Source organism: Eschrichtius robustus, chromosome 16 (assembly GCF_028021215.1).
Source record: "Eschrichtius robustus isolate mEscRob2 chromosome 16, mEscRob2.pri, whole genome shotgun sequence".
Classification (NCBI taxonomy): domain Eukaryota; kingdom Metazoa; phylum Chordata; class Mammalia; order Artiodactyla; family Eschrichtiidae; genus Eschrichtius; species Eschrichtius robustus.
The window spans coordinates 37,361,670-37,387,541 of NC_090839.1; the positions used below are offsets into that span (position 1 = coordinate 37,361,670).

The 25,872-nt window shown below is 38.3% G+C and overlaps 1 protein-coding gene across 5 annotated transcripts in view; it reads left to right on the plus strand.

Moving 5' to 3' along the window:
- Nucleotides 1–25,872, plus strand: part of PLCB1 (phospholipase C beta 1) — a 694,419-nt gene that overhangs the window by 221,424 nt on the left and 447,123 nt on the right. For all 5 annotated transcript variants that reach the window (XM_068565592.1, XM_068565593.1, XM_068565595.1 and 2 more), the window contains one exon: nucleotides 12,899–12,967. In XM_068565592.1, coding sequence (XP_068421693.1) covers nucleotides 12,899–12,967 — 69 coding nt within the window. The remainder of the gene's footprint in view (nucleotides 1–12,898; nucleotides 12,968–25,872) is intronic.

Below are 25,872 nucleotides of genomic sequence, written 5' to 3' on the forward strand. Positions count from 1 at the left end.
TATTAGAATGATAGGAGTGATTTGGCCAAAGGTACACAGGGAGTAAGTTGCTCAGACATTAAGCAAAGTAACAAGAAAATTATGGAAACTTTATAAACAAGCGGGGTAGAATATTTTCACTAAACATGAGTCCAGGGTCTGAGCTATACAGATTTAAGAATTTTCTCCTGAATATTTACTTTCTTAGTAATACAGGGGAAGTAATTCTGAGGAAGATTTATTTTTAAGGTTTACTTTCATCTAAGCAAGAAGAAATCTATTGTGCAATAATGAAAAAAAAATGGTCTGTTCTCTGGGTGTTCAACACTTATGTTAAGGATTCATGAGTTATTTATTTAGAAAATCATATACCCAGGGACATTGACCCTGGTCAAAATTTAGGCTTTATAGGAAATTATAAAATTCAGTTGTTCTATGCTCTGGAGAGTAAAGTAGTTCACCCTAACATGAAAAACTGTGAAATGAAAGAACAAGAATTACAGTGGGTCCCTTTTTGTAAGTATGGAGCCTGCCTGGAATCAGCATACAGTGCTCGCTTCAAAAGGTGAGCAGTGATGACGATCAATAATGTGATTTTCCTAGGAGATGATCTGGAACAAGAAGATAATTCACATACCAGGAAGGTAATATTCAGGCAGCCAAGGAAGCTAATGATTATTTCTTCTGACTATTCTGCCCTTGATGAAAAATTTTAATACAACTATTTTTTCTCAGTTATATCTACAAAGGAGGCATTAACAATGAGAATGTCTTGATTTGAAGAAAGGAGAGGATACAAAGAAATTCTGTCCTGCCTGCTGCCAGTGACAGTTTTATTTGGGAGCAATTCCACTCTCCATTGCTCCTTCTTTTATCACCCGATTTAATATTTCAGAAAAGTTATCCAAGGACGGGTTCTTGTGGTTGTCTTTCTTGGCACCATTCTATGGCTTCTCTGTGTATTCAGAGTGTTCTTCTGCCTTGAGGAGGTGAAGTTCATGCCTAAGCATGTACAGAAACCCAAGGTCCGGTGCCCCTCCCAGGGCCCTCAGAGTGAGTTTTCAGGAAATCAAGTTGGCACACCGGCCATCCATTGTCATCAAGCAGCGTCATCAGGAAGGGAGGTGGCCCTGTGGCCCCACTGTTTCTTTCCCTCTCTCCCATTTTCAGTCTTGTGTGTGTCCTTCCTGCCCTGACTCAGTCCAGGAATGGCCAGCCTATGAGATGACCCCAGCATATCTGCTTTCCTCGTATTCTTGCTCCATCACCTCACAAAGCTACCAGAGATGGAACGCTCCATGAATTTCTCGTGAAGGTCAAGACACGGATGGGTGGGAAAAAGACAGTGTCTTCTATTAACTGTCCTTCTGTCTTGTTTCTACCTGTTGTTCTGAAGCTGTAATTGGAGTAAACATAAGGCCTCATAAAAGAAGTTTTACACAGTATGATTTCCTTTCTTGTTGTGGAGTGCAAATGCAGAGCATATAGGTATGTCACCCCATCCTTCCCTTTTCGGCTCCAAGCTGAAGAATTCCAACAAAATCATTCACTCAAGCTTCCTCTTGACAAGTAGCTCACTTCCCACCTCCCAGTTCTGTCCACATCTTACTCTGGCAACTTAAAGTTCTGTATTCCCTCTTTAAAACATTTTAGTGTATAACGAGCTTACAGAGTTCATTAAACTTAATGTTTAATGAAATTCCCTCCTTTCCACGTTAGCTACTAAAGTCTGATTACTATAAAACTGTAAGCCCCAATTTCATCTCTGTAGTCTAAATCTGTGCCATCTCTGTGTTATCCCAAAATTCCTGTTGGGTAACCTTTACGAAGTCACTTGACTTGTTCTTGAACTTTATCCTTGTTTGACCCCTTAATGATTATCAGCTCTTTTCTTTTCCCTCTTCCTACAGGGTTCTCCCCTCAAGAGCTGTAACTCTTCAATTTCACAGTCTTCCCATACATTGCCTTTCAAATCTGTCCCACACTAGGCCTGACTGTGTCTTCTTTTCACTTAATTCCCTCGCCATTCATAGAGAGGTAGTAATACTAAACTAATAGCGTTTGTGAAGAACACTTAGAAAAGTGATGTTACTTATATAAAAGCTTTTAAAAATGTCATCTTTATTCACTTTTAAAGTTTTAATGAAATTATGAAATGAATTATTTTTCTTCATCTTTGGAGTAAAATTTGTATGTTTAGGGATATATTTTTTTTAAAGAAGGGAAGCCAGAGTAGCTGGTTGAAAATGGAATAAATCCTTATCAAAAAGAAAGTGACCTAAAATATAGTGGGTATGAAAATATTTCTTTTTAGCCCTGAATATCACAAAAATGAACTCTCGTTTTGGAATTAGGTAAGCTGATGTTTTTTATAGTTTTTTCTCACTAATAAAAAGAGAAAACTGTTTGCACATTAAATTAGATGATATATACTCATATATGTATTTCCCAGGAAATAGTCAAAATATTTTGAAACCTGATTAAGGATGATACAAGATAAAATACAGTGTACAGTGACCGAGAACTCACTGCTTCAAAAAATGCTCATTTAGTAGATGTATCATAATGATTAAGACTGTTTTCAAAGAAAATTTAAGGATTCCAAAAATCTGCAGAAATATGTCAAAAGCCAAAGACAATAATAAATATACCAAATATATACAGAAATATATCAAAGGCCAAAGATGATAATAAATATAAAAATGTGATTCAAAAAATTGTATGCATGTGATTCAGAATGCTTTTGAGTTTAAGAATAACTTCTCAGTTGATTATTTGCAAATGATAGCTGTCTTGGATCATGTTCTCCAAAGAGACCCAAATACAAGTGGCTGCACACAAGAGATTTATTAAGGAAGGGTTTCCAGGAGACAACAGTAAGAGAGTGGAAGAAACAGGACAGTGAAGGAACAGAAGCCAACCCAGGGTGAGCTTTCAGGTGAAGTCCCGGCCTCAGCCTGGGAGTGTGTTCTGCCCCAAGGCAGGGTAGCTGGGCTTTCATGCTCCTGCACCTGTCACTCCTAGCTGTAGCACTCTGAGCAGAAATAGCCTCCCAGGCACTTCCCATTCTCTGTGCAAAGGGGTCAAGTGCTCCAGGAGGCCAAAGACAGTCAAAGGTCAGAGGGTCAGTTGTTAGGAGGGAATCAGGCAGTCACTGGGGAATGGATGTACAGCCAGTAAAGGGGACCAGCAGGCATCAGGGTGGGCATTAATAGAGTTTCCTACAGGAGCTTTATTAAAGTTTCCTGGAAACTAGAAAATGACCCTGGATTTAGTGAACTTTCTATTATATAAAGTTCTTGACATGAACAGCTGGCCTCATTATGTGTACTTACATTAGGGTTGAGGTTGATCAATAGTTGAATGAAAAAGAGTTTACCTCTGGTGAAATTACAGCACCCAGGCAGGACCTTGGGAATGATGTGTTCACTGACTAAGTGACTATTCTTCTAGGGACAATTCATTAAGCATGGTACTCCCCATTAGACATATCCAGTCCTTATCCCAACAAATGAGCATTGGAAGAAGCTCAGTTGGATTCCTTTTGTCTTACCAGAAAGCAAAAAGTGATCTTAAGAAGCAAGTCTTCTTTGAAAAGAAAAAAAATGTCATGTTATTACATACTTGTCAACTTCAAATATCTCATTTTAGAAGCTATATTAACTCCTTGCATGTTCAGGGTGTCATGTGAGATTAAAAGGTCATCAAAATCCTATGGTTGCTGCTTTTCCTGCATCCCATAAGTTCTGGTATATTGTGTTTTCATTTTTGTTTGTTTTAAGATATTTTTTATTTTCCCTTTTGATTTCTTTTTTGATTCATTGGTTGTTCAAGAGTATGTTGTTTAATTTCCATAAATCACAGGTCTTAAAAAAGCCTTAGAATGTCCTGATTAAGCAGTAAAAATTTTATTAAATCTTAAAAAAAAAAATCTTGTGGTTGCCAGAACCCTGGGAGAGGCATGGCAAGGTAAAAACAAACTTCTGGGCAGAAACATTTGTGATAATATGTTGGAATGATTAGCTGAAAGAGAAAAATGAGACTACCTGGTTAGACATTACCTTGTGGCTACCAGGGAAGAAGGAAAGGATAAATGCCATTTTTGTATACTTCAGAAAATTTGGAAGTCATCAGACATTCCATGATTGTGTGATTGAAAAGAAAAGGAAATACATCAGTTGCCAGCTCAGTTGTCTCATGCACAAGGTTGAATCACAACATCAGGAAATAGGCCAAGCATCTTTAGAACCTCTCCTTGACTTTGTCTGGGCTCTAGGGCACAATGAGGAAATCACTGCTTTAATCTATAATGTTATTGATGCTACCAATAAAGATAGTAGTCTGAAGAAGACTTTTCTCAAACAGTCTTATTATCAGTTCTCTCATTGTTTTTAGGATTCTGATGCAATTGTTTCTTAAATGGATCTAGGAAGCTTGTCCAATATCCTACAGAATGTCCTACAACAAGTTCTAGCCCTGGTGAATTAGCCATCTCTATGCGCAGCTGTTGTCTTCTCTTTAATATCTAGGACAGAGGTTCTCAAACTTCAGATTGCTTCTGAATCATCCCAAAGTTTAATTAAAATAAAGATTGCTGGACCCCACCCCAGAAGTTCAGATTCAGTAGGTCTAGGGTATTACCTGAGAATTTGCATTTTGCACATATTCCAAGGTGATGTTGATGCTGAGCCTGTTGGCCCAGGGACCACGTTTTAAGAGCCACTGGTCTAGGGAAATGAAAGAATTTAAGTCATATAAGCAGATAAGTGATATGCTCAAATATTACAGTAGGAGAGTATTAAGAGACTAGAAGCAGCTTGCACTACCAGATAAAAAAAAACTTGGTTGGCTGTTCAGCCATAGAGAAATAGGTGTAGACCAGAAATAACATTTTAGATGATTTAAGGAGAAAGTCTGGCTATGTTTAAATTATCTGGACTTTTCAAGCGGAAATAGCTTGTTTGCCTGATTAATTGATATCATTTCCATATTTCTTTTCAAGAGACCTTTTATGGAGATTGGATTTTATTCTCACCCAAAATATCCACAAAGATAGTTTTCCACATTTACGACACTATTTGCCAAATGATGAATGCTGTTTCTAGTTAATCTGATTAGACTGAAATCAGGACTTTTGCTGAGCACAGGCATAATAGAAAAATGTGACAATGCAATCTTTATCACCGTAATACAATTAAAAAACAAACTCTGAGTGTTTAACAAATGCAATATCATTATTTGTCCATAAAAATGCCATGAATCCCTCCATGAGATGCCTGTTAATAAATACAAACTAGGAAAATAAAACATTGGTCATCAACTTTCATTATACTTCTGAATTTATCTTTAGCATATGTATAGACCTTCCATGTTGATTATAGAGTATTTTTCTCAGTTTCTAAAACGATAACCAAATAAGTTTAAAATAAACCCAGTTACTATTGTTTTAAATCTCCCCAGTTTTTCATTTATCATTTTAAAAAATTGCTAAAAGATATTTTCTGAAGTAATATGGTCTAGAAACTTTTCCTTCCGCAATCGTACATGCATGGAGTTATAAATGTATCGTTATAAACATACATGTTGTTAAAATTAAGTTTTATTAACATTATATCTTAATAAAAGGTTTGGTGCTATGGGCATAATTTTATGTTCAGCTGCGTTACTTTCAACTTAAGCAACTTTTTAATATTAGATGAATATATAAAAGTTTCTCAGGGCGCTAAAGAAGGAAGTAAGAAGGAGGAAATTTGGCTATTGTATAACCAGGAGCTGAACAGTCTTGCTGGTTATGTGCAAAGGAAAAGTTAAGTAGATATTTGCCAATACACTTCACATTGCCTTGTGGGGACCCAGCCTCACAGCCTCTTAAAATTACTGTTACATTCTATTTATCATGATATTTTTTTTTCTTGTACATGAACAAAGAAATGTTTTTTTCTATTTGTATCATTCAGTTAATATTCATGCTATTTTATTAATACTGAAAAAAAATTCTTTAGCAAAAAAATCGGTCGGGGGGAATATGAATTCTTTTCCTATCCTGTACTCAGTCTCAGTGATCTTGATCAATGGATATATTTTTCTCTGGGACTCAGTTTCCTCATCTGTGATCTCCCCCAGTTCCCAAAGTCTGTGGTTCCATTACAGTAATTGTTTCCTGTAGGACATATTCAAAAAAGATGATAGCGTTGCAGTCATTTTTATACTGGGAAGAGTGCCAACATATGTAAAGTCATTTACATTCTAATTAAATGCATTAGAACATGGAAACAATGGGGGTAGTGTATTAGTTACCTATCACTGCATAACAAATGACCACAAACTTAGTGGCTTGAAACAACACACATTTATTATCTCACAGTTTCAGGTGGGTTAGGGTCTCACCTGCCTAGGTTCTCACAGACTGCAGTGAAGGTGTCTACTGGGCTGTGTTCTATGGAGCTGGAGTTCCTCCTGCAAACTCATTCATGTTGTTGCCACAGTTCAGTTCCTTGTCACCATAGGACTGAAGCCCTTAGCTCTTACAGGACTTCCCTTTTCATAGACAATACAGGACAGAGCCAACACGTAAGCATCTCTGCTGCTTTGAGTCTCTCGCTGCTGGATCTCTTTTGAAAGACTCAGCCAGGATATCTCTCTTTCAGTTAAATTTAAGTCATCTGTTCAGAGACTTCAATGACACCTGCAAGATGCCTTCACATTTGCCATATAAGGTTACATAATCATGAGAGGAATAGTCTATCTCATTTGCTATACTCTGTTGGCTAGAAGCAAGTTGCAGGTCCTGACTGCACTAAGCGGGAGGGGATTGCACAGAGGCGTGGATGTCAGGGGCAGGAGTCATGATGGCCAGCTTGGAATTCGGCTTGCTACAGGTGGGCAAAATGTTGGATTCCTGATGCAGTTGTTTAACTGACTAGCAATTGTCACTGAAGGTGTCTGTCAGTTCTCTCATCTGCAAAGGGGAGGAATATAATACTCATGACAGTGGTGCTGCCAAGACTGATGAGATAATATGGACGAATTACCTTACAATTCTTGGTACGTGGTTGGTTCTCTATTGTTAATAGTTAAAAGTATTATTGCTGTTGTTATTATTAATTATATTATTTGACTTTGCCTCTTTTAGTGATAGGAACCTTTTATCTCATTACAGTAATTTTTCAGTTTTATTTTATTGGCTCAAAACTGTCAATAGTTACAGCTCATAACACATGAACTAGTTCATTGCTTTTTCTCCATTTCAAATATTAATCTTATTGATATTTCGCATTTAACTGTGACATTAAAAGTAAAACCAATTTCCTCTACAAGTTGCCCCTTACTTTGTTCTCTTATTTTGTTTTATGAACTATCTCTGGAGTACTAGATTTTCATATCACGTTTTGTTTGTTTCTCTGTTTGCATTCTGTGCTTTTCTTCTAGATGCTTTCTTTACCTATCCATTTTTGGCTTTTCTACTGGGGTCTTTTCCCTTTCACTTAGAATGGGAACTATTACAAGAATAAGGGTTTATATGTACGCAGGACTCCCTGCTTGCTAAGTGGAGATCTCAGTTTAATATCTCAGTTGATTGAACAGCAGCCCACTGGGAAAGGTATTGCTGGCATTGGCATCTCTGTTTGACAGATAAGGATTCAAGGCACAGACATCTGTGGTAACCGGCTTAATAATGCATAGGTTACAAATGATAATTCTGAGAGACAACTTAAGTGTTTTGCCTTCTAGTTCTATGAAATTTGCACCATATTAAACCTAGAATTTTTTAAAATAAAGAAATCCAGATGTATCAACTTTCTTTTTTCTCTGCTGCGTTGGTATTGATGACCTGGGCATCTCATTTCCTTGGATGTTTCCTACTCTGAGTCTCCATTGCAGACTGGGAAAAAAAGAGAAAAATCGAGGCTAGGGAACAAAGACAACAAGAGACCAGGTGAAACAGGGTGCAAGGATTTTTTGAGAGGTATACTAAATACATATTCACTCCCTCAGAAGTGGAATCAAGTTAAGGAACAAAGAGTCTATTTTATCTGCTTCTCTTTAAAATAAAACACTTCATTAACTGACTCTAAAGTTGTTTTATTTAAACATTGGACATTTAAACATTTAATAAAACATATTAATGTCTTCTACTTTAGGGAAATCGAGGTTGAACAACTTAATGAATATACCACATGGGGAGGTATACATACCCAGCCATTAATATCTTCCCTGTGTAGTGTTTATGACTGTAATCGCTGCTCTGATTACATATTGTGTGAACTTGAAGCACATTAAAATACTGGGTGACAAATGGAATTTGGTGACAATGCACAGAAATTGGTATTCTGGAAGAGAGTTGAGTTTTAAATTGTATTCTTTCTTGAGTTTTCAGTGCATTTCATGGATCATCTACTTAACAGTGTGTTGGTGGCTGATGGACTGAAATCCTTCTGCTAAATAGTAAACATCAGAGACAATTTTGTCTTCCCTTAACTCGTCTGTCTCAATTTTCTCATCACTCATTCAAAGTATCAAAAGTAAATCCTTGATTACTGTTAATTCACTTTTGTCCATACTGACCTAGAGAGAAGGCACATCCGTCAACACTTCAGGACATGTATCGGGGGTCCTAGGAATGTGGTCTCCAAGCTTTGCAGGGGCCATTGTGGGCCTTGGAAATAAAGGGGGTCTGTTAGTTCATTCTTCCTTTGCTGGTCCAGGTAGCCCACAGGCCTTTGGGCACCCCAACACCCTTTCCTTGTTGGATGGGCTTAGAGGCAAGAGAAAACAAATTTCCTCCTTTCACTTTTCTAAATGTCTCTAATGTTATGAAGTGTAACACAAAAAATATATAGTGTAGCATTTTCAACAAAAATAAAACAATTTCAATGATTGCTTGAATTTCTGAGCAGAGGCATTTATTCTACAGAGTAAAATTTAATGCTAAGGACACATTAGAATAGGAGTTAGTGGCATTTGTCATTCGACAGTTTATGTTTAATAAGTCAAATCTGAGCCTAGGTTATTCACCATTAGGCACACTTTTGCATTCAGTAGGTGTAAAATTTTTATTTGACAGTTCCCTATATAAAGAAATGACTGTTTTAAGTTTGTCATACAACATAATATAAGTAGTGTATAGTTTTATCAATCATGTTCATCTAAAAAGCCTTATAATAACAACCCTATGAATGAGTACATCAGTGCTTTTCAGTATGCTCCATGGACCAGTGGCAACAGCATCACCTGAGAGATGCAGATCCTCAGGTCTGCCCCAGTCCCGCTGAACCAGAAACTCTGATGGATGGTGCTCAGCCAATCTATGTTTTAACAGGTGTTCTAGGTGACTCCAACGCAGGCTTTGAGAACCACTGATATAGAAAGTGTTATCATACTCATTTTATAGATGATACAATTAATGCTAAGTGTGGTCTGATAATTGGCCCAATACATGACTAGTTAATTTTAGGGCCCTTCCTCCAACCCAGGTTTTCCACTTAAAAATCATGGGGCCTCCCTTTCTTAAAGAAAAGAGTAAAGGCATAGTAAATCCCATAAACTGGAAAACAGTAACTCTTAAATGAATTGAGAAAGGGACCATTTTCCTGCTTTCTCATCATGAAAGTGGGATGTTAAAACTATTAACACAAGAAAATTAACCTAGAAAAGTTTTAATGACATAAGTAACATTTTTGTGGTCCCATGCATTGAGTTCCTCATTTTCTTTTTAGTGGAGGAGCGAATAGCATGTAGTTAAATCCCAGAGGGGTGGATGTTGCGTGTTAATAGAAGTGGGAGACTATTTTAATCATGGCTTTCTAACCGAATGAGTCCGTGGATAGATTTCCACCTGGGTCTTTCCTATGCCACGTTACCCACGCTGAGAGTGCCCTGCGGTGGTTTTCCTGCACGCACAATTTTACATGTGCTCCAGAGTCGCTGTGGTATCAGAATGAAACCCTAGGGCAGCTGGCGCTAACTACCCCCCTGTGACTTGGGAAATGAATGTTTCCTCTTGAGCAGAAAGTAGAAAACAGCGTTCATGATCTGTAATAGAAAAGTCTATAGAATGCTGCCTGCTGAGGTCTATCTCCTTGTGAACTCAATTTGGGCTTTGTGTGTAAAAACAAATAAGTAAAGTTTAAGTCTATTGTTTATTCAACTGGAATTTCCTTGAATAGAAAATGTTATACAATTAGGTAAATGTACCGTGTATGTGTGCGTGACTTTTATTCTGCATATATATAAAACATCATGCCACGTTTATGGAAAAGTGCATCAAACCATCTAACATTCATGTCAGTGTTTTATGAATAATTACAAAGAGGATGTGCAGATAACGGCTGCTAAGTTCAGAAGTGACTGATAACTCTCCCTGCGCTTCTGCTGTGTGTCCAGAGTGACTTGTTTTCTGCCCAGGACTCCTGACTGTGCATTTGTAACTGCTGTTTCCTCTCCCTGGAACCCTCCCCACCAAACACACAGAATTATAAGGCTGGCAAACTCTTTTTCCTCCTCGTGCGTCAGCTGAAAAGATGCCATAGCCCTTTGTAGTCCACGTCTGCAGTGCACTTTGAAATGTCTCCTTTAGAGTATAATCATTGGCTTTGTGCATGAGCTCTTTGTATCTTGAGATATCATTCCTCAGTACCTAGCCTGTACCTAACACATTGCAGCATTCAATAAGTAATGCTCGACTGAATTAATGACTGGTATTTCCACTTGGATAAAGCCCTCAAGCCAGCATCTCCAAAATGCAGTATCATTTTGCCCAAACTTCCAAGTCCCAGCAAGGAAGCTGGAACCCCTAGAGCTGTAGATGCCTCCTGTCTTTCCTTTAGTCAATTCTACCTCCGTATCATCACTCTCATCTTTGTCCCTAATACCTCTACCCTCATTTGGTCTCCTGTCTCTCAACACTCCTCTCAGTTCTGGTCTTCTAGATTAAGCTTCTTCAAGCTTGGTTCTCTTCCTGTTTCTTCTCTTTCAACAAATGTTTTGGCTGCCATTGCCATGGAGATGAAGAAACCTGGGCCAAATGCTCCACCTCCTCACGTCTGAATGCTTTGTATGCATTTGCCTAAGTGAGGCCTTGAGTCCAGCAGTTGATACCATTGGTTTCTAACACTCACTAGGTGACCTTTGATATTGTGGATGGTGTGTCCTTGGGGGAACCATGGCACCCGTTACTCTGTCTTGCAATATCCTTGCTGGGTTGCTACCTATCACACCCCAGGGTTTGGGAGGGTTTCCACAGAGTCATGAACAATAGAGAATGGGTTAAGGAATTCACTAAAATGGGGGAAAGCAAACTTACAAGACCAGTGTGAGCAAAAGAAGAGAAGACACTGTTTCCTGTCCTCCCTGCAGCCCACGGAGTGGTGTGCAGGGCCAGGTGTTCTATTGGACCTGCTGTGTGGTTTGCACCCCAGTGGAGAGATTCCATCTCATCTTTGACCCTTATCATGCTGCAATCATGAAATCAACCTTAGGCTCAGGAAAATAGACCATTTTGCACCAAACATTTGGAATCAGGGGCAGCTGTTTGAAGGAATTGTCTGGGAACCCGTGGTGCCAGTCCTTGTAGATGTTGGGGCCTATGAGAAATTACAGCCACTCCTGTCCAGATACAGTTCCTCCTGCTGGGAGAAGGGGGTAGATGCCTGAATCCCACTGGCTCTTTGTCTAGAAAACAGGTTGGATGGCTCTGCTTATTGCACCACAGTCTCATCTGGCTGGTGGCAGAGTTCACCGTACAACTTGGTGACGTGTGTGTCCCAAATTTCATGGCTCAGTGCCCTTAGCCAGACTTTCAGGGTTTCCATCCTTTTGCCCAAATCCCTTTCTGGTCTCATCTCCCATGATTTGTCTTCATATGTTCTGTGCCCCAGCAATGGAATTCTGAATGTCGGCCATGTGGATCCCCTCCCCCACTGCCATTGTGCCTTCCCTTGTGGTCTTCCTCACTCTTGGATGCCCCCTTATCCCCCTGTTCCTCCCACCCGCTTCCCATGCATTATTCTCCTGCTCCGAGCACTAAGGGTCATGAAGACCTCAAGGTTCTGCCCGAACCTCTGGTCCTCTCTTGTCTGGATATTTGCTCATGTGGTACACTCCAGCTGGGTGAGCCCCTTCCCTCCCCACTTCTGTTCTCTATGCTCCACAGACTTTTTTCTGAGCCTCTCAGGGAAAAATGATCTTTCCTCTGTTGACCGCACCCCACACCCCAGCAGTTAACTTTAAAGTTGGCATTAGCACGCTCTCCCTTGTCTTATGCATATACTTTACTCCACAGGTCCATCCAGAGAAGCTGCCATATCTTATGTGTCTTGTACCCTAGAGTAACTTGCATGTTATAGGTGTTCAATAATATATAATGAATAAATGAGAAGATCAGGGCATAAGGGATGTGTGCAAAAGGCTGGGGTGCAGGTAGCGGAGGCAGGTCTGCGTCTTTACCTTGGCCAGGTGGGCTGGGTATCCTGTGAGCTGAGGGGAGCACCTCCTTCCACTTCCCCATCCTAATCCCCCACCCCACTCACAAATCCTCACCTACACTCAGAGTGACTCAGGATTATTTTTCAACAAGGGAACAGGAAGGCCTGATTCATCATGACTTAGGAATGGCTTGTAGGATAGACTGGGGACCCAAACCACACACAATATGCATTTCAAAATGTATTATGATATATATATATATATATATATATATATATATATATATAAAACTGAAGAACTAGCAGTTAGCTGTCTTTTTGTTTCCATTCCAATTCGATTGATAGGCAATGCAAGTGAGAGGAAAAATATCCCAACAGCAGAGAAATTTTCAGGCAAGTCTTAAGATAATATTATTTTTTAAAGTGTTTTCAATGCTATAAAACACAGAAAAAAGATCTGTGTGTATGCTTAACGATTTCACATTTTTGCCTTCCAGGAGACGGAGCTGTTAGATCTCAGCCTTGTCAAAGATGCCAGATGTGGGAAACACGCCAAGGCTCCCAAGGTAGGAAGTGGAGTGTAGTACGCACACCAGATGCTGCCTTGATTATTTAGCTGTGTCCTGGTATCAATTAATTGCCCCAGTTAAAAGGTTCTCTGTTGTAGATGTTATAAAACGCAATAAAACAGCCAGTCCTTTCAGAGACCAGTATGCTCTAAACACTACCATTTTTGTTGAAAGACGGAAACAACGAGCAAATATAGAGGCAGTTGGACATGGGGCTTGCTTTATGCCCTCGAATCTTATTTTTGTTTTGGAAAAAAAAACAAAAAAAAACAGTGCCAAAGTTACTGGGTAATTCTAAATATTAAAAACGTGCTTAAAAGTCTTTGAAAAATTCCTTGAGCCTCGTAAGCATACGTGAACTAACCTTGTAGACAGATAAACAAGACCCTTTAGCTCAAATGCTTTGCAGTTGGAATCATTCCATCCATGAAGCCAGGGGGTGTCAAATCTTTTTGCAAATGTTCCTAGTGAACACCCGCAGACTTTGGGATCAGTTATGTGGAATGTCAACTAGCTTGGGTTTGAAAAACTTACTGAAGAAATATCTAAAGCAGTGTTTGCAGTTTATTTAGTTTTGGAAGATGGTTTAAAAATGTTGAATATGGGACTTCCCTGGCTGTCCAGTGGTTAAGACTCTGTGCTTCCACTGCAGGGGCCATGGGTTCATTCCCTGGTCGGGGAACTAAGATCCTGCATGCCATGCGGTGCGGTCAAAAAAAAATATTGAATAAAACATACATATATTTTAAAAATTTAGATTATCTGGTAGGGTATAGTAGCAAGATGTGTTGACTTGCCATCAAAGTGGGAAACTACTCTTTACTCTATTTAAATTTTAGTACTTTAAAGACTTCTTTTGTAGCACAGAGAGAATATTGGCAAATAGGGAAGTACAGGTGCCATTCAGGGACTCTTGCCTCCTTCCATAATTGATATAAAACTAGCGATTTTCTATTTGAGTATCTACCTGCAACTTTTGTTTTATTCCTTAAAAGTCAAAACACTTTCTTTGACATCAAAAATTAACTGTTGCTGTGGAGATGCAGGAAGGGAAAAAGTCACCTACAGTGATTATTCTTCAGATACCTAACAGTGCAGTAGTTGCTGGCAAATTTTGTCATAGAGCAAACAGGCAAATACTGCTTTTATTGCTGAAGGGGTTAAGATGATCTACAGGAAAATGTGGAAAATGAAAAGAGAGAAAAATCAGAATTATTTTCAAGAAGGTTTCTATAAGTGTTTCATGTGAAAATGGCCCATTATTTACATTCATCTCATAGTAATACAATGGTATTTCAATGGTTAGGTCTTTCGGTTTTGTATCAAGCTTATCATCATTAATGCTTTGTTGATGATTCAAAATTGTTCAATTTGCAGGGTAGAAAACAAATTTTTTTCTTCTTCTCTCAACAACATTTCAGCCAGGTTTCATGTAAGCCTGTTATTGATAGTTCCGAGAACTGTATTGATAACAGTTATAAAGTTTGTCTTTCAACGCAAGTTTATTGGCCTAACTTGAAGTTTCATTGTCAATATTGGTTAAAGACAGTTGCCTACCCTCTATCAGACCCCCTTTGTTTCTGGGCTTAGGGAATTCAAGTCAATTCTTCTGGCACATGGAGACTTTCTTTCAGGCTTGACTCTTTTATTGCAGCCCACAGCCTGCTTATCAGTTATGCGTTTCATTTGTGTAAGTGGTTTGATAAATGTCTATTGAATGATGAGAAATGAACAGAACTAGGGTGTGTACTCTGCTCAGTTGATAAACCACTATTAGATTCTAAAAGGCTTCTACTGAGGACAGATTTCAACACTCAGAATGCTCTGGCTTTTACTGTTTTTTCCACTAAGATTTGCTTTCTTTGTGGATTATCCATGTGCTTGGCTTTTTTTCACTTCCTATTCCCTGCTGGGGTTCAAGCACCTCAATCTATTTTAATATTTTCAAAGCCGGGTTCTGTCACATGTTACCTGTGTGAAATTCCTGAGACTTCTTCCTCACTGGCTAAATAGTGATAATACTAATACTAATACTAATACTAATGCTACTAATAATAAATGACTACTTCATATCATTGCTGTAAGGATTAAATAAAATAATTCATTGGCAAAGATTTAGCAGAGAAGTTCTCAAATTTAAGAGCTTGTAGAATTACCTGGAGAGCTTTAAAAAAAGGCTGATCCTTGTTGTCTACTTCCAGAGATGCTACAAGAATCTAATTAAATGTGCAGTGTGGCATCAGGGTTTTGAAAAGTAAATTTGCCACAAAATTTGAACACTGCTGCCTGAACTCATCACCACTATATAATAAGCAACCATTAAGTAGTAGCCACTGTTGTTGGTATTATCATCATTATTTTTGTATTTATTATTATTAAAATTACAATTCAGATTTGCAGGAAGTCAGATTCATTTCACTCAACTTGGAAAAGTTGATGTTATAAAGAGAGATTGGAGCAGGGTCTTGGCTGAAAGGGGCTTGGTGGATGGACAGGCAAGAAAGAAGTAGGTATTAATACCAGTTCTAAAATCTTTAAGTTGCAAAAGAAAACCTTGGCTTGAACTGGATAAATAAAAAGATAATTTATTAAAAAATGATTGGAATGTATTGAACAATTCAGTGGAATTTCTGGGTTTAGGTGAAGTCGCATTCAGCTGCTCAAAAAAATGTCACCAAAGAATAGGTGCCTCTTTCTTTCACCAAACTGGCTTCCAAGGTGCTGGAAGGGATTCCCTTTCCATCCTCAGGGTCCCCGTGGTGGCCACCTCTGCACACCATCCCTTGCAGCTCCCAGCTTCCCATGTGGCAGCAGTTCTATGTGGCCGGGACCAAAAGAGAAGCTAGTTTTCTCCAGAGTATTCCAGAATGATTGCAGCATAGCCATCTCATAGAAGGGGGCATATGGACCAGAGGAGGAAAACTAAATAAGAGGGGACCATTGTGTTGGCTAGAACAGAAGCAGCAGGACAATTACAAAGTGTAAAGACACCAACCAGTATGGAGTGAGAAAAGCTTGGAAACTTAGGACAAGAAGGCAATGTAATATGAAGACAGACTGAGTGGAAGACTTTCTGCGGGGGCTTATAGATCTGAGAGGAAGGCAGAACATGTGTGGAGCAGATACTATTTATCAAAATACCCAGGCACCCTGAAAATATTTATCTGTGTATTCATATTATTTTTGTTTTTCACAGCATCTCATTATATAAAAATTCACAATCTAGTTGAAGATGAACTGTTTTCTATGCCTGCTGTGATTTGAAATAACATTTATAGGACATGAAAAAGCTTCTATGTGTTGCCCCGTTAATGAATTTTAAATGTAGACTCCCAACACAATGCATACGATTCCAGATCTGCTTTTCTGTACACAGCTTTTGTTCAAGTTATCAGTTTTGAAATTTCTCACTGGAGAGAAATTGGGAGATTTTTATCCAAAAGGAAAAATCACACTAAAAAAATCTTATCCTTTGAAATCGAAAATGTATTTATGTTTCCTTTCTTGCTCTCTCCTTTGTCTCCCCTTCCACCTTCCCTACCTTGCCACTCCCCCTCCCGCCCCCAGATTTATGAAGCACATATAAAGAGAAAGGTTCTGTGTTATATACATCTTGTCTATGCCATATACACATGCTCTCTGGATCTTCATTTCAAAAGGATCTTTGCTTTTTAAAGGAGTGTTTATCACTGTGGTTTCTGATCTGTTAGTGGCATAGCATTAATAAAATGAATTAGGCCTAACTAGAATGAAAAATATCAGTGTCTTGTGCAGAGCAAGTTTTCTGATACTGTTTTTGTGTGTGCGTGGGTGTATGTTCTAGAACACAACAAGAAGTGTATTTTTTCTATAGGCTATCCCAGAAAGTTTTCAGAAATGCTGCTGAAAAAGATAGTTTCTTTATCTTCAGGATTCTTAGGAATTATTTCATCCTTAGGAGTGTTGAAAAGTAGATGGGACTAGGAAAGTGGAGATGTGGTTTTGGGTGTCCACTCTGCCATTAACGAGCTTAAGTTGTTCTTTCTATCTGTGCCTCTACTTCCTCATCTATGAAATGGGTGTCGGGGGAGCACATGATTTTAGGTGTGTAAGTCTTGTTAAGTATTGATTCCAACTTTTAAGGGCAGTTAATCAAGCCAAGGCACTCCATCTTACAGATTATAAAACTGATATCCAGCAGGTTTACATAACCTAAAACTTCTTATTTTGGTCATAGCAAATCAGGTGAACTTAAGAAAAAAAGTCAGGTAACATTTGAACCAAGATAAGGTCTTATGCAAACAAAAAGAAAAGAAAAGAAGAAAGACATGTCAGATTTTGCACGTGTCTTCTTGAAAGCAGTTCTAGGATTGCTTTGGACTCCTGAGGGAGTAATACCATAGTTACAGAGGCCCTCCCAGGTTTAGTCCATGAAAACGATGTGCTGCCTGTATTCAAGTCTCCATATGCATGCAGCAGTGTCACTGAAAAATATGTCTATGGTAGTACTTTCAAGCTGTATTTTGTGCAAAGAAAACTGCTTCTTTTGCTTAACTGACAATTACCTAGTTCCTCCTATCGGTAAAAGGCAGTGTATTTCAAGTGTGTGATATTAATTTGAACACAGATACCTTGTATAGGTCCAGGTCACAATTAAATTCTAGGTGGTACAGGTACTCCCTACTTTTCGAAAGTTGACTTTACACCACTTCGTTTTTTTTTTGAAAGGCCTACATTAGTATGTATTTTAGCTAAATGAAAGAAACCTGAAGAGGATTTTCACTTTTACAAAACATAGCGAAAAGCAGAAAAATAGCATTCAGTTTTTGTTTGCGGCGGAGGAGCGCTTATAGAGGTAAGCCTTGAGCGGGGCACCGCCAAGCTCCTTCCCTGGGAACTGTACTCAGCATCTCAGCATCAAGCCACCCCAGCTTTGTGCTGTGTCTGTGAGCATCTGTGCTTTATCTCAGTTTATTTTGTGCCTCCCTTAGCAAGATGTGTCCTAAGGTAATTGCTTCTTCACTTTATGCCATTTCAGCTTGTGAAAACTTTCACAGGGATGCTCTACTTTTCGATAATGGGGGAAATCTGTATATAATATCACCACAATCACATAAGGTAGATTAGAGTAAAACTAAATTTAAAAAGCTGATCAGGTTTTGTTTTCCTAATCCTTATATAAAAATGATGGCTTTTCAATTTCATTATTGTTTTGACAAATGGACATTGAGTACCTGTTTCTGCCAGGCACTGTTCTGGGCACTAGGAAAACAGCAATGAACAAAAAAGACAAATAACTCTGTTCTCATATTGCATTCCTTTTCGGAGTAGGGAAGAGGTGGTAGTGGTAAACTGGCTTTCAATAAAAGAGAAAGAAAGAAAAAGAAAGGAAGGAAGGAAGGGAGGGAGAGGAGAAAGAAGGAAGGAAGGAAGGAAGAAAGGGAGGGAGGGGAGAAGGAAGGAAGGAATGGAGGGAGGGAGATGGAGGGAAGGAAGGAAGAAGGGAAGGAGGGAAGGAAATCCCTGATTTGTTGTGTTTCCTGGTTTCCTTTGGGTGAATATTCCGAACCTGATGGGTTTCAAACCACACTCTGACATCACCGAGAGTTGGAAAGCAGTGTACACCACAGCCTTCAGCCCTGTGAGCAGGCTCTCTCCAGCACCTCTCTGGGTGAGGGAAACAGATAACTGATAAGTCCCACGGAGACAAATAAAGCAAGGACAGGAGACCATAGACCATGAGTGATAAAGAGGCTTCTTGTTTTATTGAGCCCTAGTGGAGTAAGCTCTCTTGATAAGATGAGATCGTATAAGCAGAGACATGAATTAAGAGAAGGAGAAGCATTCCAGGCAGAGAGGGCACAGCAAGAGCAAAGGCCCTGAGGTAGGAACAAGCTTGGCATATTTGAAGACCAAATATGAGGCCAGTGTGGCTACAGTGGAGTGCAGCAAAGAAAGGTGAAAGTCAGAGAGGCGGCTGAGGGCCACATTATTTTGGGCTTCGTAGGCCATGCTAATGATTTTGGCTTTTCCTCTGAGAGACATGGGAAAGGATCTGAATGTTCTGAGCAGAGGAGAGACAAAGATCTGACCTAGCTTTTAAAAGCATCACTGGCCACAGCCTTGAGAACAGACCACAGAGGACAAAGAAAAAAGCAGGGAGACCAAATAAATGGCTGTTGCAAATATCCTGGTCAGTGTTGATGATGATTTTTGACCAAAAGGTGTAGAAAAACACCAAAATCTGAATATGTTTTAAAGGCAGAACCACAGGATTTGTCAATGCATTGGATGGGAAGTACGGGGAAAAGAAAGGATTCAAGAACAAGTCTGAGTGCTTTGACCTGGGAAAGTGGGAGAACTGAGTTGCCATATCCTGAGATGGGAAGGAAGAAGCACATTTAAACAGAAAAATTCAGTTTGGTTTTTGGATATTTAAAGTTTGAGATGCCTATTAGACTTCTACCTGATATCATATTTGGATCTACAAATCTGGAGGTCAGGGGAAATGTGGGCCATGGAGTTATAGATAACTTTGATTCTTTAAAGCTCAAAGCCAAGGGAGGTCTCCTAAGGAACGTAGGTGTCCAAGAAAGTTCTGATATCTAAACCCTGGGACCTCCAGCATTTAGACTTTGAGGAGATGAGGAGGAACCAATAAAAGAGACTGAGACTGGTATATTCCCCCAAAGAATGGAAAGCAGGAACCTTAAAGATACTTGTATACCCGTGTTCATAGTAACAATACTTACAGTGACCAAAAGGTGAAAAAACCCAAATGTTAATCAGTAGATGAATGGATATACAAAATGTACTAGATACATACAATGGAATATTATTCAGCCTTAAAAATGAATGAAATTTTAACACAAGCTACAACATGGATAAACCTAGGAGAAAGTATGCTAAGTGAAATAAGCCAGACACAAAATGGCAAACATTATGTGATTCCACTTATATGAGGCAGCTAGAGTAGTCAAATCCATAGAGCAGAAAGGAGAATGGCGGTTTCCAGGGGCTGGGGGGAGGGGGGAAGGGGAGTTACTGTTTACTGGGGACAGAGTTTCAGTTTGAGACGATGAAAGGCTCTGCAGATAAATGGTGGTAATATTGCACAACAACCTAAATTTGCTTAATGTCACTAAACTGCATCACTTGACAACCATTAAAATGATAAATTGTATGGTGTATATATTTTGCCACAAAAAAAAAAAAAAAAGAGAGAGACTGAGAAGGAACAGCCAGTGAGGAGGGAGGAGAATCAGAAGAGAGCATATCTTGGACACCTAAAAAAGTATTTCAAGAAGGAGGGAGTTGTCATTTGGATAAAATAGTGGAATTTCCTTCTAGTCCTTTTTTTTTTCACTTTTACATACCTGTAACTTTATTGAAGTTACCATTTTATATATGCTTTAAATGTTTTCCCTATATCAATAGCATCAAATAGGTTATTTATTTAAGGGCTGTCAAATCTTCATAGCTCATCATAGGATCTGAATGCCAATATGTAAATCTCATAATGAGCTGTTATTGGATGTTATACAACAGTGGTTTCAATGAATCATCCATGAGTACTGGAGTTGTGCTTTATTTACTGTCCCCCTTTGCTGATTATAAGCTATTTCCCTGACTTTGAACAGATTTCACCATTGTGTGAAGCCGCAGTCATAAAATTTGGTGTAGATATTTGAGGTTTACTAAAGAATAAGAAAACCCTTTATACAACAAAATAAAGGTTTCTCTCTCCTTCCACTCAGTTGCTGAGGAGATTTACCTTCAGCCCATAATCTTGGTGCCAACTGTGTCTTAATTTACCTGACATGGTGCAATAGCTGATTTGGGGGGGGTGGGGTGTGCATTTTTTGGGTCATTTTGTTTACATAAATGTTTATTTACATCTTTACAAAATGGAGAAAAATAGGGCTAAAAATCCACAGAATTATCAATGTGTGTGTAATGGTTTTGACAACTATTCACATTTATCTCCAGATGTAAATTATATGGCATAGTTCCTTTTTCATGTTCATTAAATTCCATAGATGTGAGTGGTTTCCTTGGAAACAAAAACCTTTATATAACTAGTTGGAGATTTGATAGCAGAAATATCAGGATGCTGAGGGGGTTAAGGAATGGTTCTCTTAGTAGATCTTTGCATTTAAAACTCTTCTGTCTTTTCCACCTGCCCCTCAACCTCATGGCTGTTCAATAGTGAACAAGAGAAGATTTTTAAAGCTACCATTAAGGTATAGAATATCTTCTCTAACGGTTAAAAACTTTTAACTTTTTTATAAGCAATTGCAGCTAAGCTAAGTCTTGTCTGGGATGTTGATATAAATTCCCAAATTTGAGAAGGCGTTGGATTGTCTCTTATCAACAATTAAATTTGAGCATTTGAGTGATGCCGCCATTACTCAGTATATATATATGTGTGTGTGTCCATCTGTAAAATATGGTGAACTAAACATGTGTATGGCTGAATAAAGATTCCATTTTGCTTTTAATAATAGCAAGCATCTGCCTTAGTATCTACTGCCACAGAGTTCAAAAGGCACCTGAAGAGTTGTGGAAGGGGAAGGGGGAGGCCACAGTTCTGGCAAAGGTGAAGAGTAGGTGAAAGACATGGCAACTAAGAGCATTCTCACGATGGACCCCTTGTTGAAGACAGGATTAGTTCCATGCGTTAACTAAACCCCAGGTCCTTTCAGAAGGTTCTGACTCATTCTATCATTGCTTCTATCTGGTGTAATTTCAATCTAAATCCAATCTGTGTTACATACAATGGTACAGAGTTGCATTTTGGAAACATTTCTCAATTTTAGTTCTTTTGAATGAAATAATACGCCACCTTGTGGATATACTTGATATTAATTTCTTAAGTTAATTCAAAATAGTGAACTGCTCTCTAAGCCAGGGTTTTCAAACTTCGGTTCTAATATAGAGATATGAGAGGCACTGGAGGAGTTTTTAAAATCTCAATGTCCAGGCCACATCCATATCAATTAAATGAAAATGTCTGATGTGGGGCTTAAGCATCAATTTTTTCTTTAAAGCTCCCCAGCGATTCCTGTGTTTAACCAAGTCTGAGAACCATTGCTCTCAGTAAAAAGAGTATCAGCTTAAATGGATGTTTCTCTTTTTAAAATAAGGACTTTATGCAGTAAGGCATTGAGAACTTTCCTACAACATTCTCTTGTCAAAAGGACTACTTCTCAGTCTAGTCTTCCTTCAACTTGCCCAGCTATACTTAATATAATAAGTGTGCCATAGTACTTGTATGAGAGGTTTCCAGCTGCCATAACGAAGTACCAAAGACAGCGTGACTTAAACAACAGAAATTTATATTCTCATCATTCTGGAGGTTTGAAGTCTGAGATCAGGTGTTGGCAGGCTTGGTTTCTTCTGAAGCCTCTCTCCTTGGCTTGTAGATGGCTGTCTTTTCCCTTTGTCTTCACATGGCCCTCCCTCTATACCTATCTGTGTCCTGGTTTCCTCTTCTTATAAGGACCCCAGTCACATAGGACTAGGGTCCACCCTAATTACCTCATTTTAACATAATTAACTCTTTAAAGACTTTATCCTCAAATATAATCACACTCTGGCAGGGGCGGTTAGGGATTCAACATATGAATATGGGTGGGGGTAGCACAACTCAGCCCATAACAGTATTTTCTCACTACATTACAAAGGATTATTTCACAATAGATCTAATATAAATAAGTAGATTTTTTTCTTTTTAATCAATAGTCAAAGTGGATATAAATGTGTAGCTGGAATCATTTCAGAAATAGACATTATTTATTGCTTTTACAGAGGGCCTTTATTGCAGCTTATGTTGTTTTTGTTTCATCAGCACATTCATACCCATTCTTCTATACCCCAGACCCCCAATAAGTGTCTTTGCACATCTAAGTGCCTAATACAGTGTAGTCATTATGTGTACAAGCTTTTGGGTCAGATGCCCAAGCCTCAAAGCCAATTACTAGCTATATAACCCAGGAGGTTATTCCATATCTCTGAGATTTAGTTGCTCCATTTGAATTATGGAAATAATCTCTATGTTTATCTTATCTGGTTACTATAAGGACTCAGTGTTACAATGCATGTAAAGCCCTTAACACAGCTCTCATGTCTATTGTATGTGTTAAATACATTTTAGCTATCATCCTTAATGACTTTTAGTAAGTAAATAAAATGTATAACTGATGCTCATGTGATGTATTGTAGTAGGCAAAAGCATGTTAGAGTTGCATAATTTACCTATTTACAGTAGAACTCAGGTACTGCTATGGGTTACTCCACATGAGAGATTTATACTTTTGTAGCTTTACTTAAACCTACCTGTGAACATCTATTTTTATATATTAACTGTAGAAAACTCAAAACACATTTATCTTTGCAGCCAAACCACTGTCCACAGTGAACTATCACAGCAACCCATTGTACTAAGATTAAAAATAGATTTTCCCAACAATCAGAATAATTTTAGAGCAATTTACTTTCAGTTAAGAACAGTTAAGAACATGTTGGTATCTTTTTCTGCGCAATGAAACTGTTGAAGTAAAATTGGAAACACTGTTTGGAAATGGAAGACCAAACTTAGGGTCAGAGAGACCCAAATTCAAATCCCAGTGCACATATTAACCGAGGGATCCCAAGAAGGTTTCTTAGCTTCTCTGTGGGAATAATACCCAGTAGATAGGGTTGCCTGGTAGGTTGGAATATAGTTGGTAACAAGACACACATCCTAATATCGGACACACTTTGGGAGCTCACTCCTTGTGACTTAACTGCCTGCCTGCCTTGGGTTCAATGTTGGTTTATTCTTCTTAGCACTCAGTGAGTCTGATGGGTAATTAAGCATATATATTACTTGAAATACCTTCTTGTTGGAGATTAGGTTCTGTAGTATTTTTCATGTAATTTGACACATGCCCAACAGGGAAAAAAACTGGAATGTAATTTGACTCATGATATAAGAGAAGAAAAAGTTGGGGGAGTAAAAGGAATGTTTATGACTACCATGGAGTCATTGTGAGAATTAAATGATGCATATACCTGAAATGACTTCGCCAGCCACAGTGTGCTAGATAGTAATATTAATTTGTGAGCAGCTTGGTAGAATGGAAGGAATTTAAGAATATGTACTAGGTCTTATTGTGTAGCACAGAGAACTATATTCAATATCCTATGATAAACCATAATGGAAAAGAATATTAAAAAAGAATGTATATATATGTATAACTAAATCACTTTGCTATTCAGCAAAAATTAACACAACATTGTAAATCAACTATACTTCAATAAAAAATAAATAAAAATAAAAAAGAATATGTACTAGAAATTCATTTTTATCATCCTTCAATGGAAAATGGCTGAAAATTCCTAAATTCCTTCTATTTACCACAAAAGCATAAAATCCCAGATTGCGGACTTGGAATGTGATACCTAACACACAGTAAGGTATTTTCATGGATGAAAGAATACTTTCACCGTAGTTTTTCTCGTTCCTTGATGTGAACACAATTAACATTCTTAGCTGTCTAAAATGTGAAATTTCAAGTGCCTGAAGAAATAGCCTTGATTTTATGTAAAGAGTGACATTTAAAGGACAAAATAACATAGTGAAATATTTGCTACTTGATAGATCTTTGTTAAGGGCAGAAATAAAGTTTTCTAAGGCTACTGAACTTAACATCCATAGAGATTTATAGGAAATGGAGTAGCCTAACTAATTAAGCAGAATATGTGTTGTTTGCCTGTGAAACAGGATCATTGGTTCTAACAGGTCAGAAAATTCACATTTCAGTCTCACACACCAACACATTTTCTCCGTGCCATCCTGATGTTTCTTGATACTGTAATTTGTATTCAAGCTTTACCGATTTCAGGAAAGACCAGTGGAGCTGGAAGAAGAGCTTGTTGATCACTATTGGCTGTGAATGGATGTAATGTGAAGATGATTCACTTTATTTTCTCTTAGGGACAGAGAAAACTTTAAAAAAAAAAAATAATTAACTCAGTATTTCTCTAAGTGAGTTCCTTGAAATACTAACAGCTGTTATGAGATAAAAGTGTCAGATAAGTTTTGTGGATGTTGTTTCTTTACTACAGGACTTCTCAGAGCCTATGATGTGTTAGACATGGATCAGGGCCATTTTCCTTTTTTTTTGGACAACAGGCCCCTTTGTCAAGCATATCTCATAGGACTACTGTTCTGCTGAATTAGCTTTGGTGAGTGTTTCTATAGTCAGTTCTTATGAAGTTAATCGTACTCCATATTGGGACTGGAACACCAGTTTAAGAGTGGTGCTTGTTCCTACAATAATGCAGATACCTAATTAGAGATGTTTAAAAACCAAATTCTTGAGTGATCTAAACCATATTTTTACCTTTCTTTAGGTAAAAATCCCTTGATGATATACAATTGAATTTTATCTTGTATTATATTGTGTATTGTTTTTAATTTTAAACTTTATTAGCATTATCCCACTCCTTTTTTTTTGTTTGTTTAACATAGACCTTGGCTTATGACAGAAGGTCATCAGCATTGCCAATACCTCATTTAAAACACAAGAGTTTAATTTATTTTTACAGTATCTGGGATGTAGTTTGGCATTTAGGCCAGCTTAATGCATGGTGCAATGCTAGGTTGGGATTCCAGGTCTACTGATAATTCTGGAGATCAGTTTCCTACAGCTTTGCATCTTATCATTTGTTTAAAACTGATACCACTTAGATTTTTGGAAAGATCTGAAGTCAAGATAAAGCTTGAATTGAGGTTAAATTAAAAGTAAGTAAGAGTTGGGCTTCCCTGGTGGAACAGTGGTTAAGAATCCGCCTGCCAATGCAGGGGACACAGGTTCGAGCCCTGGTCCGGGAAGATACCACATGCCTTGGAGCAACTAAGCCCGTGCGCCACAACT